Source organism: Oscarella lobularis, chromosome 11 (assembly GCF_947507565.1).
Source record: "Oscarella lobularis chromosome 11, ooOscLobu1.1, whole genome shotgun sequence".
Lineage (NCBI taxonomy): Eukaryota > Metazoa > Porifera > Homoscleromorpha > Homosclerophorida > Oscarellidae > Oscarella > Oscarella lobularis.
In genome coordinates, this window is record NC_089185.1 from 339,376 (window position 1) to 356,989 (window position 17,614).

Below are 17,614 nucleotides of genomic sequence, written 5' to 3' on the forward strand. Positions count from 1 at the left end.
TAGTCAGAGATGCCGCCCGGATAAACAGTGTTTTCATTCTGCGTAGAAAAAAATACTAGACTAAGACTGTATAAGATTGTGTGCTTCAGAAAAAGTTAGTGCTCTGTTCGCTACTCAGTGCTGTTTTGAGCTGACGTCTTTCCAGCATTACTTTTCATTTCTTTAGCCAATTTCAGAAGTTTCTGTAGTAGTAGTGGTAAGTTATCCGTGCCACTGTCGTCACTGTCAGTTAGATGACAGCGAACCGTTCCTTCAAGGCACGGCATAGAACTATCTCTGACTGGAGAATCTTTCTGCTGAAATACATCAACATAGCCTTCAGGATTCAAACGTTTTAGTTTGTCTTGAGCAGACTTAACTTCCTTCTTGATGTCAGGAAATTTTCCGGTTGCAGCTAAAGGTTTCATGATTTCTATAGCCAGTTCAAAATGTTCTTTGGCACAGATGCGAGCTGTCCTTTTCTCACTAGCAGTCGGAATACTTAGCCACTCGACGCACAAATTCCCGGCAACGATACAGGCTTTTGCGACCTTTATATGCAAGCCACTTGCAATGTTTATATGGCATTCAATACACGACCGGATATATTTAAAAGCGTGCATCAGGACGACTTTGATTTTTTTGATATCCGGATCATCAAGTTTCTTTAGCATTTCTACTTTGTAAAGCTTTAGACGAGCCAACGAACGGAATCCCCACGCGTAGTAACGATGAGAACTTGGCAATCGTTGTACCACTGCAGCACACTTCTGTACTTCTGTACAAAATTCGTCTACACACTGAACCTCGCTTGCCAACATTTTCTCTCTAATGTCACAGGCTTTAGCAACATGACCATAGGCTTGATATAACTCAGACCGAGGATCATGAGCCTTGTCCAAAATCTTTCGTGCTTCCTTATAAAGATTAAAAGCTTTGTCAAAATTGCGAAGTCCTAACTGAGCTCGTGCCACATTTGACAGGAAAGCAGAACGCCTGAGAGGATTACTGTCATAAACTGGCGGCTTCTTGGCAAACACTTCATTCAGCAATTGCAGAGCCATTCCAAAAGAACCGGAATCCATGAGCATTTCAGCCTCCACCTCTTTTACCTTGTCTTCCGCTTCTTTTAGTTTCTCGTCTTGTTTTTCGCGTTCTTCCAGAGATTCGAAAACCAATTTTTCTCCGCGTTCTTCCAGAGATTCCAAAACCAATTTCGCCTCATCAACCCATTCTGAAGCCAGGAATAAATTGCCAAGACGGCGGTCTACCGTAGCAAGATACCGATAAGCTGTGATCTTTTGATGTTCTGTTACGGACTTGTTGTTCAAACACCTGGTAAGCAATCTTTTCGCTTCTTCGCTGTCACCAAGCAGAGATTTCATGTAACCGCATTGGAGAACAAGATCAGCATCAAACATGCCAAGATCTTTCGTGTGCTCTAGACATCGAAGTGTGTGAGTATACAGACTACTGCAGAATTCCCAGTCGTTTCGACAGGATGTAAATGCAGTAGTCAGCGTTTTGCAGAGAACGTTCAAGTTATGACTTTTCTGTTTGTCATTCAGCCGCTCGCGGAGTTTTCTAGCAATTTCTGTGTGAAGACTAACTGCTGTTTCATCTTCCGTTTCGGAAATCAGCCGATACGATTCCAGTCGATTAAGAACATAAGGGAAGACAATTGTTTTTTCACTTGGCCTTCGAGTACGGCCAGTGTGTCTCTCATCATCTTTGCTATCATTTGAGCTAGTGTAATCAAACATTCTCAAAGGAATTGACGAAGGATCGCAAAAAGCCAAAAGGTTCATAACGTCAGCCAAGCCAGGCAAAGAAGCTATGTCGTCGAAGATAGTGGCATAGTGATCTGATGAGCCTCCTGTTTCGCCGAGCATGCTGCTATAGACTTGAATGCTTGTTTTACGTTCACTTTGAAGAAAAGCAGCAACAACAGTCATTAGCAGTGGATCACCATCAATGCTCCTCGCAATGGTTTCAGCCGCCTCTGACTTATCTGGCGTTAGCTGACCTTTCACGCCGTAATTGCACAGAGCTGTTGACACGTCTTTGTTAGACAACTTCCCAAGTTCAACACCATGAATGCCTTTCACAGAAGGAAGGTTGGTCACTTGAAAAGTGGATGTAACAAGAAGATACATGGTGTTTCCGAAGGAAAAGTCTGGAACTTCTTTCAAAGTGCGCTGATCGGTCAACCCGTCAAGAACTACAAGAAATGGTCCAAGACTTGCTTTCTCTTTAACCCATGAACGAAATTTCTGCAGGATCTCATTCTTAAGAGTTTTTGGAGATAACATTTGTTGCGAGACAACTGCAACTGTGCTCAGAGACAACTGCAGTGATTCTACGCTAGAGCAGTCCAACCAAAGAAGGGTGCGATAGTTCAGTTTGATTTCCTTAATAATGGATTGTATCAAGCGCGTTTTGCCCATTCCCCTTGGACCATAGACGTTGACAAAACGGTGAGTGCTCAGTTCTTTCTTAACTTCAGAAAGAACCTTGTCTCGGCCAACTAGAGCCATCGTTTCAGAAAATGTAGGACGACGACCACGTTCTTCACACGTCAACAATATCGGTACCAATTTTTCTTTTTCAGTGGGAGCCAAGTCAAAGCAACCTAAATTCAAACATTTAACAACTTCAATTTTATGCCATAGCAATACTGACTGCTAGCAAGAGCTTTTTGATATATGCCAGAAGCACCAGCTTTCTCAAGCTGGCTTAGAAACTCTACGAAAGTGTCCGTCTCTCTGTAGTAGCGCAGAGCAGCTTCTTCACTGCTGAGGACCTCATCAGAGTCCTCAGCAAGGCCGCCTTCATCATTACTTGATAACTGGCTACTTCTCATTTTAATCCACTTGCGCAACACATCACCTCGCAGCTCCGAAAGTAAGGATTTCAAAACAGCAAAAGGAACACTAGAAGGAGCCACTGTGGTAAAGTAGTGATCATAAAAGTCTTCCAATTTTTTTGAGTCTAGACAGCACAGAAAATAAATCAGCACCTCCCAGTCTAGGGCTCCCAGTCATTAGAATTATTTAATTAGCTGCGTAGTTATCTAATTAACATTTAATAAACAAGTCACGTGTGGCGTACTCACAATCCGTGAAACCGAAAGCGAATCCCACGTACCTTTGTCCTTGGAAGAATAAATTTCGAGCAGTTTTTGGCCGACATCGGGATTTTTTAGCAGGAATGCTATCCTCGCTACGTCCTCGCTCTTCCAACGACCCCCGCTGATAAAACGAGCAACGGCCTTTGCTAGCGAATTGCCGCTCTCTTTCTGCTCGTACAAAAACCTGACAGCATCGGTCGTCAAGCGAAGTCGCGACGCGATCTCAATCCAGTTGACGGTTTTATAAATGCGTTCGAAGCAGTTCAATACTTCCTTTTCCGTTTCTGGCATGGTGAGGCAGGTGGAAGGAATCTGTCCCCAAGAACGTAGGTCCCGGACTCTATGTGTTTGATATGAATCGATACTAACAAACATGGCAGACCGTCGAAAGAAAAGCGGTCCTCGCTCATCGAAAAAGGACTTAGCATCCTTGCAACCGTCAATCATTCGTTTCAACGTTGCTGAAGAAACGACGGACATAAAAGCGAAGTCGTCGAGCCCGCAATCGCCGCCAAAACCAAAACGACCGCCCGCGCCACCGAAAGCAATCCGCGAAACAGCCCAAACAACAACCCAATCACCACCAAAACAACCGCTCTTCAGAGAAAACGACGAAGATCTAACCTTGTTCACGCCAACAGTGGGATCGTCGAATTCCGATCCGGGAAAGAGACTTGCCGTGCCAACGAAAGCGTTTCAGAGCGACAGCAGCGCGCCCGTTAGTCCCGACACGGAAACGCCCCCTTCTGCATTTCCAACCGACTTCAATCATCCTCTAAATCCCCTCGACGATCACTTTGTCGACGAAGAGGAAACGGGACCTCCAAGTCAAGTGTCATCCGAACCGGAAGGGGTTTTTCTCATTGAGGATCATTACGAGCGTCCCAAGGAAATCAAAGTGATACCACCTAAGATTCCACCTCGACCTAATATAATAAAGATGAGGAGGAATGAGACGCCTAAATCCGCAAAAATCTCACCAATTGAATCCTCTGTGGATGGAGTTGCTACTCCTCCTCCTATAATACGGGAGCCCCGACCGTCTGCTGCATCGACGTCTATGCTACTTCAATGCCACGTGGTTTTCTCCTTTCTCGTCTTTCTCTTTCACGTGTCGAGTCCTTCGGCGTATCTCACGGGACTTTTTGACGGCGCTATTCTTGCTTGTTTGATCACAGCTGCCTTTCTTCTCTACAGCCTAAGACAAGAAGAGAGCGAGGAGCCGGATACGGCTCCAAAATCCATTCCCACTCCACTTATAACCGACTCCGTCGTCAAGCTCCTCACTCCCAAACCCGTCATCGAAGACCAATTCACGGCGATTCGTTTCTATGACGACCCGACCGTACACCAGCCGTCTCTCACGACGAAAGTTCGCCTTCGACTCGACGGCCACAATCTCCACGTGACGTCGCTCGAACGCGACACGCGCATGTCGTTTCATCGTCTCGCCGACGATTCGGACGCGGAGAACGCCGACGACGACGACGAGACGAACGACGACGAAGCGACGGTGACGGACACGAAAGTCATCGATCTTCGTCAAGCGTCAGTCAAACTCGTTCCCATGGACATCAGTCGAAAGCAGCGCTTCAGCAAGAAATTTCCCATACGGATTACGTCGCGATACAGTTTGCCGGACGTCTGTCAGAGTCTCGGTTTGGGGCACGGGCCAGTGACGGCGCGCACGAAACGTCTCAAGGAGGCGAGTCGAACGATCTACGTTTTCGCGCCGACGAGTCGCAAGAAGGAGCTCTGGTTTTGGCGATTCGTTTGGGCTTGTCGGGCGAGTGACGACAAGTCGGCTCATCTCGCCACGCCGCTTAATTTTGATGATTATGTTGCGTATATGGCTCCAATGGTACGTAATTTCTGCTCGCCTGTTCCGAAATCTGCTGCCCCAGCGGCGGCGGCGGCGGCGGAGACTTTGAAAACTCGCGGTAAACGGGCTTCACCTATCCCTCGTTCCATTGCTTCGTCGTCGTCCATTGGCTGGTTCAACGCCTTTCTCGGTCGCGCGTTCTGGGACGCGTGGAACGAGCCGAAATTGAAGGAGTATCTCCAGCGCAAGTGGCAGCACAAGATGGAGAAACTCAAAACGCCATGGTTCATGCGCCCGCTCATTATCACCAATCTCTCGCTCGGCGACCATCTGCCCACGGTGAGAAAAATTTGGCCGCCGCGGGTGAACGCCGAAGGCATTTGGGTCGACTTGGACTTGGACTATCAAAACGGTACGTTTTGCATCACCATGGAAACGAGTCTTAATTTCATGCAAACGGGGGAATCGTCCGAGACGGCACTTGTGTCGATTTCGCATAACAAATCGAAAGATAAAGTCGACGCGGGGAAAACTCCCAAGCCGGACGGCGATAGCGATATCGACAGCGGCGCAGAAGACGACGAAGATCGCGGCGCGCACATCGACGAAACCGACGTATTAGCCGACGAAAAACCGTCCAAAGCGTCAACCGATACGACGACGACGGCGGCGGCGGCGCCGAGCGGCGAAACGAAATCCCGTCTGATGAGAATCGCAAACAAGGTGGCGAACTCGAGAATCATGAAAAAAGTCGGGCAGACGAAATGGGGGCAGAAGCTGTCGGAAAAGGTCGCCAATACGCGACTGGTTCTGACTGTGCGCATTCTGTCTCTTCGTGGCCGGTTGACTATTAATATGACGCCGCCTCCGACGGATAGGATATGGTGAGTGTTCAGCTGTTGCGCCGTTGGAAGTTTCGAGTTTTTCCCCTCCGCTGATTCTCGCGTAGGTACGGCTTTAGGACTATGCCGGATTTGAAGATGGAGCCGACGCCGCAGGTTGGATCCAGAGCCGTCAATTTCGGCAAGATAACTGACTGGATTGAGAAGAAATTGCGGGGCGAATTTAAGGTGAGTGTCGTCGCTTCAAGCGCCTCTTTTTCCCTCCCTACGTCTCTCCTAGAAACGAATCGTTTTACCGCACATGGAAGACTTAGTCATACCCGTTCTGGAATCCGGTCTAAAACCCGAACACTTCTTGTAATAGGAAATAATGTGCTTGGCTATTTTTTTTCTACACTCACTCAGCTCTCTAAATTAACACAGAATACAACAAAAGGGATCCCCGTTAGCGCGGCGGTGGAAAAAACAGGGGAGGGGGAGGTAAATTAAATCCGAGGGGAGGCGGCGGAGGAGGAGGCCAAGAGAGCGGGGGTTTAGAGGCTCTTTTGCTACTCCCCGCCGATGGGGAATACGACTGAGGCGGCGCGAATTCAGCGGGACGCTCGTCTTCGAGATCTTCGTGACGAAACATGTCCCAGTGTCGTCCTTGAGGCTTGGAACCTTCGTCCCTGGCCTCGTCGACTTCCTTTCGAATGCTGCTTATAGCAGCTGCGATGAATGACTCGTTCATGAACGGCGACGGCTCTTGAGACGGTTTTGCTGGTGGAGTGAGCGGCTCCTCTTCTTCTTTTTCGTCCTCTTCTTTTTCTTCGTTTGCGCCTTTGCCTCCGTCCACTGCCTTCATTTTGCGCTTCTTGACTTTTTCTAGGCGAGCTTCCAGAGCCGTTTTACGCTTCATCTTTATTTTTTCGTGTTTTTCCCGCTGACTCAACGTCTAGAGAAATACAATAGCGGTACTGATAGCTGATGCTATAAATGAGCCTGTACCTGATTTCTAAGCCGATTCAATTCTTCAAGTTGCTGCTGACGTTCCGTTTCGTCCTTTGAAAATTGATAGTATCCGACACCGTGACTACGAATTTCTAAAACCAAAGATATACTAATTCAAAAAACATCTTATTTTAACAGTACCATCGTGTCGTATGTCCTGATAATGGAGCGGTCCGACGGGTTTCTCCGCCATTTCCTCCTCTTCCGCTTCCCATTTCTGTCTCAACAATTCCCGATGCATGTCCTCAGACATCAACGTCCGCTCAGACAAAGGAACGTCTCTGAATCCAAATAGCTTAATATTACCGTTACGTCAAAAGAGAAAGGCGGAGACTACTCACGTAGGCTCAATGCCCACCGACTTGTCCTTCTCCATCATTTTCGGAAGATCTTTCTTCAGGCAACTTCTCGTTCTTCCCAGCCCATCAACATAATCAACCCTAAGAAAAAGACGTGACTATCCAATATAATCAATATATATATATATATATATAATACCATTCTTCGTCTGGATTGCTTGGTGCTGGTATTGGTTCCTTAGCGATGACCTCCTCCTCTTCCTCTCTTTTATTCATTTGCCTTCGTCTTTCTTCTCTCACCTAGAACAACCTCCACGTGATTAAAAACCAATGTATTTATGTATTTATACGTCATTCATTTGCTTTTTTTCAAAATCTACCAAGTATCTTTCCTCCTTGTCGTCAGTTTCGCTATTCACTAGGAAAAATAACAACAGTATAACCTAAAAACCCGTGAATTTTTTCTCACGAGCTCCGTTTTTCATTCGAGTCATTTTCTCATACAAAGCCGCCTTTTCTTCCAACTTGGCTCTAGAAACAAAATGACCGCGACTTCGAAGCCCGATGTCCCACGCACCTAGACTTTCTTAGAGCCTCTTCTTCTTGAGCGATCTCTTCTCGGGTCTTCTGATCCATTTCTCCCGTCGGTTTCTTCTCCGCTATCCGCTTTTTTTGTTGAGCGAACAGAGACGGTTTCTACGCGTCGAATTGCCGTTATAGCGCGTCGAACGAGCTTGTTTGTACCTTAGGCTTCGGTCTTGGAACTTGCCCGACATCGTCTGCCGCCGCTTTCTTTTGTTTCAGCTGCTCTCGCTTCCGAAAAAGGTTCGCCTTCAGTTCCACCATCTAGAGAAAGAGCCCCGATCCCAGTTCGCAGTCAAAAGACTTGTACACTCGTAAATATATGTACCGAAGCGGCGTTCACTTCGATTGGAATCCTTTTCGTCGTCATAACTGCGTTTTTCGTAGCTGAAGAGAGCCCGTAGCCTATGTCACGTGTCCTGTTATGTTATGTGTACGGCGGAAGTGTTGGATCAATTTTTCGCCGGCCGTTCAACGCCCGATATCGTCCGTATAGTTTCACCTGCACTTTCTCGAGGAATTTGGCGTATTCGAGGAAAATTTGAACACGATATAGCAGCTTTGTTGGACGAATGGAAAACGTGCGTTAGAAATGTGCTTGGCGCCGACGTCACGGCAAAAATCAACCCTGACAACGTAGAGAAAAGCATTAAAATCGAGCTGCAAGACACACTACTTCTGTACTACCCTCTCGCTCTGCACATCACAGAAGAACACGAAAAGAAACAAGATAGAATTATCGTTGGTATCGGAGGAGCAGCGGGAGCCGGAAAAACCGTTTTCAGCTGGATTTTACGGGCATTTATAAACTATTTTCTACCAGAGAGTTGTTGCTGCGAGATCCTAGGCCTCGATGCCTATCATTTTACCAACGAAAAGCTGACAGAACAGGGCCTCAGGCATTTAAAAGTACTAAAGGGTCGACAGAGGAAATGTAGCTAATTTTATATCGTAGGGAAGACCGGAGACATTCGATCAAAAATCGGCATCAATTGATCTATCAAAATTACGACTGTCAACCGAGGGTTCCCACTCTATGCCAATTTATGATCGCCAACTGCACAATCCTAAGCAAAACGCCGTAGAAATGGGCCCCAATTGTAAAATCATTCTCATCGAAGGTCTGTTTGTTTTAAACACGGAAGACGGCTGGGACGTCGTGAGCAGCCAACTAGACATCAAAATTTACCTCGACATCTCATTGGACCTGAGCCGATTGCGCGCAACCGAGCGAAAATCGCGCGGAAACAAAATCACCGAAGCAAAGGCGCTAGAACACTTTCGCCAAGTCGACGAACCCAACTACGCTTACATCGCAAAAAGCGCTATCGCTCACACAAATGTAATACGAATAAATCAGCAGTAACGCCCTTCTTCATTAGTCTCTGTCTTACTTTCTCGCTGTCTTCTGAATCAACTTAGCTGCCGTCGGAACGGAGACTAAATTCTCCTGTTCCTTGAGTAGAGCTTCGACTCCCGTGCAGACGAGGTCTTCTAACTCTTTCATTGTTTCGTCGAGGAAGCTTTGAGTGCGAGACGCCGCTTCCATTTCCTTCTTTTGCTCGTCAAATAAACTCGCTCGCTGTTTTTCAACGCTGAGATGAGGGATAATGAGGTTTTCTTTTAGGGAGGGGGGAGGATTCAAAACTGACCTTAGTCGGAGTTGTCGTACCTCTTCTTCGTGCTGCTGAAGTTCGACTGTCAACGTCTCCGATTTCAGCGCCTGTTTTTCTTTCAGCATCGTAGCGAACTGATCGCTGCTCATTTGAGCCGCCGCCGCCGCATCCTATTCAAATAAATAAACGAATAAAATATATATTTAGTACCCTACTTGTTCAAGTGCTTGTATTTCTTTCTTGAGAGCGTCCGCTTCCATGTCCGAACGCGCCTTTCGGTGTTTCCTCGCAGCTATTTCGCTTTCGTACTACATATAGAAATTTATTTGTTTAATTTAGCCCCTGGGGCTCTATTGTTTCAAAAAGAGCTTTACGGAACCTCACTATTGAACCGTCATAGTTCTTAGTGAACTACCGTGGTTAAATAGTAAACCAAGGAATAGACGTGGGGCTTGAGGTTGCCTGCTTAGAATCTCGAATACAACCCTATATTTTTTCATCTTGTAGAGAAGGGAGGAGGAGGGACACTAACTTGACTATATAAAAGGAGACTACTCTAAAGACTAAACGCGCTACGGTATCTTATCTCTCTCACCCTTTCGCATGATTCCTGCACTGGGAGACTTTTACTTTTCAAGTGCTGCGTGGCCATCATCAAATCCTCTTGCACCGAATTCAAAGCAGGCTAGAAACATCACTCTCTCTCAAAATTCCAACTATTTGAATATTTTCTTTTCTTACGATAACCGCCTTTCGAATTCTCGTGACCCCCTCCTTTGAATGATTCAAACTTCTCGACGACAAATCGACTTTCAAGAGCAAATCTCGCTCCTTTGCGTCGGACCCGTGAGCCGCCGAAGGTGGCAAATTCAAACACAGCACTTCCTTATTGTACTGCCCAGTCAATTGCTCAACCTTTAATATCATACATCAAACACTACCGTCTCTACATCTAGTATTATTATTACCTTTGCTAAGACTTTGCTGTACTTCATCTGCAGTCGTTCCAGCTCTCGCATCTGCTCCTCGTCCTGAGTCTTTGAACTTCTCCATTCCGCCATGAGTTGGGATCTCCGTTCTATCAGAGATTTCATTTCTTCCGCGCTCATTGTCTGATTGGCCAGGCACGCCTAACAAATTCCGCAATTTCGCTAGATTTCATTTCGAAATTTCATGACTACGAACTTCCAATTGCGTTTTCTTTTCGAGCGCTTCCGCCACTTCGAGTTCTACGCGCCCGAATTAGAATTAGTTTTTGACGTCATCTAAGCGGACCTCGAATTTCTTTGTTCTTTTTCGACGATTCAAGTCTCTTTTGGTCGTGACCTCTGATTCGTTCTTCCAACTGAGCTATAAATTCTTCAAATTTTCGTCTAAAATGATACCCGCCCCCTAATTAATTAAAATCCTCAAAAAATGCAACTCACATGTCTTCCAAATAAGTCTCCTTCAATTGAACGTCTTTCTCAAGAGACTGCAAAATATATAAACGATTGATTTTTTGTTATTATTGAATTTCTTACAGGTCCATTTGCCAGCGACTTTTCCTCCTCGTTCAACGCCCTTATCTCAGCCAGCTCCTCTTCACACACTACACACGACATAGCGCCCCTAAATAAATCTAAGATATCCAACAAAGGAATGCTTTACGTGCATCTATTTCTTGACAGGACTCCTCTACAAAAAAAATCCATTATGCATTTTTAAATAATATGTTTTAATTTTACCGCATTTTGTTTGGAGAATCTCCTTCAATTCGCCTCCAACAATGTCGAGTTCTTCCCTCATGTACATGGAGTAGTAGTGCGCTATTTCATCAAATTCAATCTATAGGGGGAAAAAGGGGAGGGTCAATTTGTCTATTGATGTGTAGCTAATTTACCTCGCAGTGTTTCGGCGAGTTGGCATCATCATCATCATCAAATCCACCGCTGAAAAACTCGTCTCCAACAGACCACATCGTCTAAAACACATTAATTAATTAATTAATTAATTAATCACTATTCATTATACCGTACCCTCGTGAGATCAATAAGCCACGAGAAGACTCCCAGCATTTGGGACCACGTGTGCGGATTTCCGACGGAGAGAAGCGCTTTTGCACTGACGGGAAATGGATATCTCAAACACTTCAACAGATTCGGAATTTGTTCGTCGTATTTTCCCGAAATTTTTTCGCCCGGCGAGAGAAAACCAATCGCGTGCTAAAATAAAGAAATGAGTTTAATTAAGGCATTAATCGCTATTTTTGGACAGTTTTTGTACCTGAAACATGCACAGAAAATCTTTCGATTTGGGACACTTGATGATGCTCATCGACACGTCCCCTCGATAATTCGTTTCGACCAAAAACTAATTTCAATTAATTAATTCCCACAAAACGCCCGACGAAAAAAATTCAAACCGAATGCAATTTCTTCATGAGCGTCATCTGATAGGCTAAAAACAAATTTTTCGCATTTTCAAACGCGACGCGTCGTACGTACACCGATCGCTAAGCGGCCTGGGATCTTTCAGGGGTCCTTTCGACCCCGCCCCTATGGTCGAAGGGCGCGGGAGACCTCCCACACCCCATTCCATGCTAGCTCTACCCCCAAACAGCATCGTTTTGCGACAGAATACCTCCTAAGAGATCTTACTTTCCCATAGAGGGTAGGCGAAAGTGGCTGGGGCGTCCTTGCGCGGCCGAGGGCGGCGCTGCCGAGAATTTTCGCGCTGAAGGCATCGGCGCCGCCGCTGCGGTGGATACGCGGACTGGGAGAAGCGATCGAATGCCCGAACGGGATCGTGCGCTGCTGCGTTTGCGAAGTCCGGCGCTCTTTCGCATTGTTTTTACGGTTCCCTCGTTTTTCAAACGCTAGGCATCAAAAAGCTACGGTGCGCATGCCCAATGACGTCTTCGCGCAGAACGCGGATGTGTTTATTGATTTCTTTATGCAGTGCGGATTGGATACAAATCCTCTGCTTTAACTATAAAAAGTGTTACGACGTTTCTTCGAAGCGAATTTGTTTACCTTCTGAGCCAGCTGTTGTAGCAAATGACTGCCAGTCTGATACATAACTAAAAACAAGAGTCTCTCCATTGGATCATTCCCTAAAAGCTCTGCTAACTTGTTGTAGTCTAAGGAAGTAGTCCAATTAACGAGATCGTCAATATCTTCCTCAGAATCTGGACGTGGCAAAGTGTCTGTATCTAAATGACCAGAATATCTAGACAAGTACTTTTGATATGTAAAAATTTTGCAAAAAAATAGATATACAATTTCTTCATCCAATTAGCTCTTCTCCGTCGCTTTTTCCGTTCATTATCCTCCTTTCGTTGAACCTAATTCTCAGAGTGAATTTATATGTACATATATACTGTATGTATCACTTACCCCAATAGGCTTAAACTCTTTCTTCACTCTGGACGTCTCAAACGTAACAGGATCAAGCAAAGCCAACTGAAGAAGCTACAACAAAAACACCAACTTGGAACGTGCCAAATTCTAAATAATTAATTCTATACCCTATCAGATACCAATCTCCATCCATTGTTCTCCCATCTCTGATACCACCTAGACTTATCTAGTACCCATCCAAAAATCAGTCAATAAATGATTTTAATCTATTGCTCCTATGTACCTTCGTTAGCTGGTGATTTTCCCTTATTGTGACGCTGACTTGCTAAGGGTTTTCGACGGGACATGGCAGTGTAGTCACGTGGCGCATAGGCACCAAGATCTTGTATGGGACGATGAGTAAAAATCTTATAGTAAATATTAGGCGGAAATTTTTCCTACAAAAGCAAATAAATTAGAGGCAATTGAACGACAAATTATTACCCCAGCAAGTCGAAACTTGACGTGAGTTCCTGATGCAGAATCGAGAAGTTGAGCCTTAGAGAACAGTATCGAAAAAAAAAGAAAAATCACACTTTCAGCACCTCTCTGGGATTGATACACCGAAGCATCAAAGCTGGCGCTCCCTTACATTTAAAATTAATCAAATCTCGATAGTACTGATACACTTGAATATCCTTTTGGGAGAAATGAGTCAGCTCCCGGATGGTATCCTAGGTAACACTCACTATGTGCCGTTTCCACGTTCTCTGTATGATTGTCGCGGCTTTGTTTGGTGTGAGTCGCGCGCGCTTTCGCCACCACTGCTGGATCGATTTGGCGCAGAAGGAACGAAAGCTTTCGACGGACGGATGATGAGGTTCGAGGCCTGAAGCTAGGCACGCCGATAAATAGGCGCGATAACGCTCCCGCAGTCGTTTCTGCGATCGTTCGTTGAAAATTTGATAGCTCGAAGGTGATTTGCCTACTCTAGGACTATTTTGTCTCGTTCTATTTGGCGATGGCGTGTCTACGTCTTCGAATACTTGGCTTTGAGTGCGGCTCGCTCTCGATGCGCACATGAGGCTTGCTTTTGGGACGAGAATGGCGAATAGCTTGCACCTGCGTCACAGAAAGCGTCGCAAATGCTTGCCCATGGTCTAGACGATTTACCTTGTCGAGTATCCGCGCCATACACTCTGTATCTTTATTGCCGCACGCGATTTCTCGTCCATCGTCAAGGAAATGAATATACTGTACCGCACGCTAACGCAACGAATTTTTAATGAATGTGCACGCAATGTTGTATAAATACGTAGCTTAGCACTTCGTTTCCAAGACGCGTTGGTGGTGTAAAGGTTAGCATCGCTGCCTTCCAAGCAGTGGATCCGGGTTCGATTCCCGGCCAACGCATCTGAAATTTTTCTTTTTCAAATCATGCCAATTTTTTTTTACTATCACCTACACACACTATAACAATCCATCAAGGTCTCTCAGGCGACAATAGAATCACCACCTACAGCCGTCCGGCACACAATCTCTTTTATTGATCCAATTTCGAAGACACTGCGCAGAAGAGCCAGAAATTGCAAGTCCAACTTGCTTAGCAGCCGTCTGACGGGACTCTACCATAGCCTCCTTGCTATACCACCCAGAATGAGGCGTCAAAATAAGACGCGGTGCCCCCTTCAAGGCGCCCATATCATACGTACACGGCTCGGTTTCCTGCACATCCAAAGCCGCACCGCCCACCTTACCACTCTTCAAAGCAGCAGCCAAGGCGACTTCATCCACCAGACCCCCTCTCGAAGTATTGACGAGAAAAATGCCATCGCGAGCGTGCTTCAAATGAGCCTCGTTCACGAGATGTCGCGTGCCGGGCGTGAGCGGACAATGGAGACTGAGACAGTCGCTTCGACGAAACAATTCCTCGATCGTGTCCACCTGCTCGATGCCGATTGATTTGTGCACGCCGTCCGGCACGTAAGGATCGTAGAAAATCACATGGAATCCAAAAGCTTTGGCTCGAAGTGCGAGCGCCGTTCCGATGGCGCCGACGCCGGCGAGACCGAGCGTTTTACCGCGAATGCGTCGCGATCCCGAAGCGACTTCCATCACGTCGGAAATATCGTGAAATTCGCGTCCGGCGGCGACTTCGCGTTCAATCCAGAGCGTCCAGCGATAGAGATTGAGTATGAGTGACATGGCCGAGTCGGCCACTTCTTCGGTGCCGTAGGCGGGAGTATTACACACGGCAATGCCGAGCGTCGATGCCGTTTTCAAGTCAATACGATCAAATCCTGAAAAAGTATATATCTATTAATAAAATCGTATCTAGGTTATGAAAGTATGACGTCATTATTATTATTATTATTATTATTAAAGTATGACGTCATTATTATTATTAAATCTAAACTACTGATGATAAGATCTTGCGTCTTTTTTTCTTTTTTTCTTACCGGCTCCTGTGCGGCAGACGATTCGACATTTTTTGAGGCGTTTCATTAGAGCTTCGTCGACGTCGATCGTGTGCCAGACAATGCATCCGATCGCTTCGTTCGCCAATTCGTCCGGCACCTCGGCAGGCGCGTGCTTGTCGAGACCGACGACGCGTGCGACGCCCTCCAACGTCTTTTTCTCGATTTCGATGTCCTTCGAATCGAGAACGAGAACGAGGGGAAGACTGGAAGACATTGCGTGATTGATGCCAGTACTTTCTGGTTGTGACAGGCGTGCACTGAAAGAGTTCCCGTCTATACACGTGACAATGATTTGTTTCCTGTTAACGATTCAATCACTGTGGACGTTCGTTGCAGCCAGCAGACAATCGCATTCGGCACCAGATTTGAATTTAGTAGAAAAAGAGCACGTTTCGTCGCTTCCTCGTCTCGACTCGTCGTCGTCTGACGACATTCTGCGTCGTATCGACGCGGGTAGCCCTTTTATTATTCGTTCCATTGCAAACGAGTGGCCTGCAACACAAAAATGGAACCACAACTACTTCAAACGCATCTTCTCATCGAACGACGACCTACTCGTGTCATCAACGTTCTCGACCACGCCTCCCCCTAGTACATTCAGCGCTAACGAGACGAAAAAACGAGAAACCTATTACGGAATCTTTCTCAACGATCCAATTCTGGCTAACCTCGTAGCTGCCGATTACGATCTTCCATCGTTCATTCCCGGCGACTGGTGGCTACGTGGAAACGAGTGGCTTCACTGGGGGTGGAGCCCAAGCGGCGCTCAGCGTCACGTGGATCTCATGTGCTCGAGCCGAATGTCCGTACAGGTGAGAGGACAGAAACGGTGGAAATTCTACCCACTTGTGAATACTTCTTCTACTCAATACAAAGATGTACGGGGGTCAGCTTTTTTAATTAATTAAAGGAGTGCTTAGAACATGCCTTTTTTCTCTAGATTTTGAAACGGTGGGAGGGGATTGTTAATAGTGGAGATGCCGTTCTTTGGTTTCCTGGATGGGAGCACGAAACAAAAATCCTCGGCAAAGACGAGTCGGTTAGTCTATCATTGCATTTCTGGCCAACCGGTGGAACGCGCTATGAAACGCATTTTGCGTCAGAACTCGCAAAAAGAATACCGATGAAGTGTCAATGGAAACGGGGTTGATTTCTTTAGCTTTGATATTTTTTATCCACTATGGGTCTGACTCCTAGTTCGCGTAATAAAGTTTCGTACCGACGCGGGTTCGTTTTTCGGAGATATCTCATTTGCTTTTTGCGCTTTTCGAGCACCAATTGCAACGCTCTCTTACACGAATAATCCTAAGAATAACAAATAGACTCCTAATAGATTTTTTTTGATTAAAATTTGCCTTCTTATTGACTTTCAAATGATCAGACAAATTGCGTATTCTAACGGTTAGCACGCCAACTAAAATCATGAATCAGAAAAGATAAGTGATTTTTTGCTACAGGAACTCACTCTGTACTTCCGGTGAGCCAGTGTCAAAGGCTTTCCTTTGCAGTTTTTCCATCACTTCTTTCACCTCTACCTTCTCCAATTCTCTCTAAAAAAACCCCACGCTACGTATACGTACAGAACGCGGGACGCTTTTTCGAATAACCTTGTTAGCGAATTCGAGGCTAAAGAGCTTCTTTACGTTATCGTTGGCTCTGCGATAAGACTCGCTAAAGCCATTGGACCTCTTTTGCAAGTTTTCCTTACTTTTCGAGCTCGACTACGCCTTCGTAGCCGTGAATCGGTCTTTGCGTGGCGTCTAATGCAATCGTAGAGGAACGAGGAACGAATGGCTTTAGCATCGATACCTGCGGAAGTATTTAGGCGCGATGCGAAAGTCAAACGAGTGCAGCAGGACCGAAGTCCGCCTCCAAGCGAAAGCAGAACACGAGAGGCAAGAGTCATCGAAGAAAACCTAGCGTGCGCGGCTACTACCCGTACATAGGCGCGCAAAATGAACAGAAAAAAAGGCGCACTTTATTCCCTACAGTAGAGCGCACAGCTCAACTCCTTTGAGTCAAAATTGTGGCTTTTAAAAAAGCCGGGGTGATGTGTATACAGTACAGAGTCACTTTCTAAGCTCGTTCGCCGCGAATTCGCCGCGCCAGCTGAATGTCCTTCGGCATGATGGTCACTCGCTTGGCGTGGATGGCGCACAAGTTCGTGTCTTCGAAAAGACCGACGAGATAAGCTTCGGCCGCCTCTTGAAGAGCCATGACGGCCGACGACTGGAAGCGCAAGTCCGTTTTGAAGTCCTGCGCGATCTCGCGAACGAGACGCTGGAACGGCAGCTTGCGGATGAGAAGCTCGGTCGATTTCTGGTAGCGACGGATTTCTCGGAGGGCGACTGTTCCCGGCCTGTAACGATGGGGTTTCTTGACGCCTCCCGTTGCCGGAGCGCTTTTTCGGGCCGCTTTCGTTGCCAGTTGCTTTCGCGGGGCCTTGCCACCAGTCGATTTGCGGGCTGTTTGCTTGGTTCGTGCCATTTGCGATGATAGAGAAGTCCGGAGAACGACGATAATCTTCGAGGACAGAGGATTGGAGAAATTGAAC

At 46.3% G+C, this 17,614-nt stretch overlaps 9 protein-coding genes and 1 non-coding gene across 11 annotated transcripts; 4 read left to right on the plus strand and 6 right to left on the minus strand.

The window, feature by feature from the left end:
• Positions 1-13: 13 nt before the first annotated feature.
• On the minus strand, positions 14-3,430 carry LOC136192622 (uncharacterized). The gene is made up of 3 exons (XM_065981276.1): positions 3,127-3,430; positions 2,662-2,970; positions 14-2,611 (listed from the first exon to the last, which is right to left on the minus strand). The coding sequence occupies exons 1-3, from the start codon at positions 3,398-3,400 to the stop codon at positions 111-113; spliced, it is 3,084 nt and encodes a 1,027-aa protein (XP_065837348.1). The 5' UTR covers positions 3,401-3,430; the 3' UTR covers positions 14-110.
• A 37-nt stretch (positions 3,431-3,467) lies between these two features.
• Positions 3,468-6,230, plus strand: LOC136192700 (testis-expressed protein 2-like). Its single transcript, XM_065981384.1, has 3 exons — positions 3,468-5,815; positions 5,881-6,001; positions 6,054-6,230. Exons 1-3 carry the CDS (start codon positions 3,483-3,485, stop codon positions 6,132-6,134), a joined length of 2,535 nt encoding a protein of 844 aa, XP_065837456.1. The 5' UTR covers positions 3,468-3,482; the 3' UTR covers positions 6,135-6,230.
• LOC136192701 (coiled-coil domain-containing protein 174-like) lies at positions 5,038-8,053 on the minus strand. Of its 2 annotated transcripts, XR_010671213.1 has the most exons (11): positions 7,973-8,053; positions 7,807-7,908; positions 7,640-7,758; positions 7,532-7,593; positions 7,413-7,480; positions 7,262-7,362; positions 7,105-7,203; positions 6,905-7,044; positions 6,761-6,855; positions 6,094-6,707; positions 5,038-6,049 (listed from the first exon to the last, which is right to left on the minus strand). XR_010671213.1 is itself a non-coding variant. In XM_065981386.1 (10 exons), the coding sequence occupies exons 1-10, from the start codon at positions 8,012-8,014 to the stop codon at positions 6,219-6,221; spliced, it is 1,317 nt and encodes a 438-aa protein (XP_065837458.1). In that variant the 5' UTR covers positions 8,015-8,053; the 3' UTR covers positions 6,083-6,218. The 2 variants fall into 2 exon arrangements, 1 of the variants encoding a protein (XP_065837458.1); XM_065981386.1 differs by lacking the exon at positions 5,038-6,049 and having other exon boundaries at positions 6,083-6,707.
• A 20-nt stretch (positions 8,054-8,073) lies between these two features.
• Positions 8,074-9,010, plus strand: LOC136193013 (uncharacterized protein YggC-like). Its single transcript, XM_065981801.1, has 2 exons — positions 8,074-8,553; positions 8,600-9,010. Exons 1-2 carry the CDS (start codon positions 8,074-8,076, stop codon positions 9,008-9,010), a joined length of 891 nt encoding a protein of 296 aa, XP_065837873.1.
• On the minus strand, positions 8,898-12,711 carry LOC136192721 (kinetochore protein NDC80 homolog). Its single transcript, XM_065981409.1, has 21 exons — positions 12,638-12,711; positions 12,521-12,585; positions 12,372-12,470; positions 11,900-12,321; positions 11,747-11,847; positions 11,665-11,699; positions 11,526-11,612; positions 11,279-11,464; positions 11,143-11,223; positions 10,988-11,087; positions 10,911-10,937; positions 10,784-10,851; positions 10,688-10,734; positions 10,536-10,633; positions 10,446-10,489; positions 10,229-10,390; positions 10,002-10,175; positions 9,856-9,945; positions 9,476-9,568; positions 9,297-9,430; positions 8,898-9,239 (listed from the first exon to the last, which is right to left on the minus strand). Exons 4-21 carry the CDS (start codon positions 12,085-12,087, stop codon positions 9,035-9,037), a joined length of 1,920 nt encoding a protein of 639 aa, XP_065837481.1. The 5' UTR covers positions 12,088-12,321; positions 12,372-12,470; positions 12,521-12,585; positions 12,638-12,711; the 3' UTR covers positions 8,898-9,034.
• A 1,210-nt stretch (positions 12,712-13,921) lies between these two features.
• Positions 13,922-13,993, plus strand: Trnag-ucc (transfer RNA glycine (anticodon UCC)). The gene has a single exon. It is a non-coding gene; the product is annotated as a tRNA-Gly (tRNA).
• Positions 13,989-15,328, minus strand: LOC136192812 (C-terminal-binding protein 1-like). The gene is made up of 2 exons (XM_065981528.1): positions 15,040-15,328; positions 13,989-14,880 (listed from the first exon to the last, which is right to left on the minus strand). Exons 1-2 carry the CDS (start codon positions 15,272-15,274, stop codon positions 14,090-14,092), a joined length of 1,026 nt encoding a protein of 341 aa, XP_065837600.1. The 5' UTR covers positions 15,275-15,328; the 3' UTR covers positions 13,989-14,089.
• Positions 15,329-15,342: 14 nt separating this feature from the next.
• Positions 15,343-16,399, plus strand: LOC136192811 (uncharacterized). Its single transcript, XM_065981527.1, has 2 exons — positions 15,343-15,938; positions 16,001-16,399. The coding sequence occupies exons 1-2, from the start codon at positions 15,348-15,350 to the stop codon at positions 16,208-16,210; spliced, it is 801 nt and encodes a 266-aa protein (XP_065837599.1). The 5' UTR covers positions 15,343-15,347; the 3' UTR covers positions 16,211-16,399.
• LOC136192813 (small ribosomal subunit protein uS15-like) lies at positions 15,964-16,966 on the minus strand. The gene is made up of 6 exons (XM_065981529.1): positions 16,870-16,966; positions 16,769-16,820; positions 16,668-16,716; positions 16,526-16,610; positions 16,416-16,474; positions 15,964-16,365 (listed from the first exon to the last, which is right to left on the minus strand). The coding sequence occupies exons 1-6, from the start codon at positions 16,964-16,966 to the stop codon at positions 16,216-16,218; spliced, it is 492 nt and encodes a 163-aa protein (XP_065837601.1). The 3' UTR covers positions 15,964-16,215.
• A 58-nt stretch (positions 16,967-17,024) lies between these two features.
• LOC136192967 (histone H3) lies at positions 17,025-17,611 on the minus strand. Its single transcript, XM_065981743.1, has one exon. The coding sequence runs from the start codon at positions 17,545-17,547 to the stop codon at positions 17,137-17,139; it is 411 nt and encodes a 136-aa protein (XP_065837815.1). The 5' UTR covers positions 17,548-17,611; the 3' UTR covers positions 17,025-17,136.
• Positions 17,612-17,614: the final 3 nt, after the last annotated feature.

Coding starts and splice junctions, on each gene's coding strand:
- LOC136193013 (XM_065981801.1), top strand. CDS start 8,074: ATGTGTACGGCGGAAGTGTTGGATCAATTTTTCGCCGGCCGTTCAACG. Junction 8,554..8,599: donor AGGGCCTCAGGCATTTAAAA/GTACTAAAGGGT, acceptor TTTATATCGTAG/GGAAGACCGGAGACATTCGA.
- LOC136192700 (XM_065981384.1), top strand. CDS start 3,483: ATGGCAGACCGTCGAAAGAAAAGCGGTCCTCGCTCATCGAAAAAGGAC. Junction 5,816..5,880: donor CCTCCGACGGATAGGATATG/GTGAGTGTTCAG, acceptor ATTCTCGCGTAG/GTACGGCTTTAGGACTATGC. Junction 6,002..6,053: donor AATTGCGGGGCGAATTTAAG/GTGAGTGTCGTC, acceptor CGTCTCTCCTAG/AAACGAATCGTTTTACCGCA.
- LOC136192622 (XM_065981276.1), bottom strand. CDS start 3,400: ATGCCAGAAACGGAAAAGGAAGTATTGAACTGCTTCGAACGCATTTAT. Junction 2,971..3,126: donor TTATTCTTCCAAGGACAAAG/GTACGTGGGATT, acceptor TGTGCTGTCTAG/ACTCAAAAAAATTGGAAGAC. Junction 2,612..2,661: donor TCAAAAAGCTCTTGCTAGCA/GTCAGTATTGCT, acceptor GTTTGAATTTAG/GTTGCTTTGACTTGGCTCCC.
- LOC136192967 (XM_065981743.1), bottom strand. CDS start 17,547: ATGGCACGAACCAAGCAAACAGCCCGCAAATCGACTGGTGGCAAGGCC.
- LOC136192811 (XM_065981527.1), top strand. CDS start 15,348: ATGATTTGTTTCCTGTTAACGATTCAATCACTGTGGACGTTCGTTGCA. Junction 15,939..16,000: donor CTTCTACTCAATACAAAGAT/GTACGGGGGTCA, acceptor TTTTTTCTCTAG/ATTTTGAAACGGTGGGAGGG.
- LOC136192721 (XM_065981409.1), bottom strand. CDS start 12,087: ATGCGAAAGAGCGCCGGACTTCGCAAACGCAGCAGCGCACGATCCCGT. Junction 10,852..10,910: donor CTGTCAAGAAATAGATGCAC/GTAAAGCATTCC, acceptor TGTCGTGTGTAG/TGTGTGAAGAGGAGCTGGCT. Junction 9,569..9,855: donor TGCAGGAATCATGCGAAAGG/GTGAGAGAGATA, acceptor TTCTATATGTAG/TACGAAAGCGAAATAGCTGC.
- LOC136192812 (XM_065981528.1), bottom strand. CDS start 15,274: ATGTCTTCCAGTCTTCCCCTCGTTCTCGTTCTCGATTCGAAGGACATC. Junction 14,881..15,039: donor CGTCTGCCGCACAGGAGCCG/GTAAGAAAAAAA, acceptor ATACTTTTTCAG/GATTTGATCGTATTGACTTG.
- LOC136192701 (XM_065981386.1), bottom strand. CDS start 8,014: ATGACGACGAAAAGGATTCCAATCGAAGTGAACGCCGCTTCG. Junction 7,204..7,261: donor AGCAATCCAGACGAAGAATG/GTATTATATATA, acceptor TCTTTTTCTTAG/GGTTGATTATGTTGATGGGC. Junction 6,856..6,904: donor TCAGGACATACGACACGATG/GTACTGTTAAAA, acceptor CTTTGGTTTTAG/AAATTCGTAGTCACGGTGTC.
- LOC136192813 (XM_065981529.1), bottom strand. CDS start 16,966: ATGACTCTTGCCTCTCGTGTTCTGCTTTCGCTTGGAGGCGGACTTCGG. Junction 16,475..16,525: donor TGGCTCACCGGAAGTACAGA/GTGAGTTCCTGT, acceptor TCATGATTTTAG/TTGGCGTGCTAACCGTTAGA. Junction 16,366..16,415: donor ATTTGAAAGTCAATAAGAAG/GCAAATTTTAAT, acceptor TGTTATTCTTAG/GATTATTCGTGTAAGAGAGC.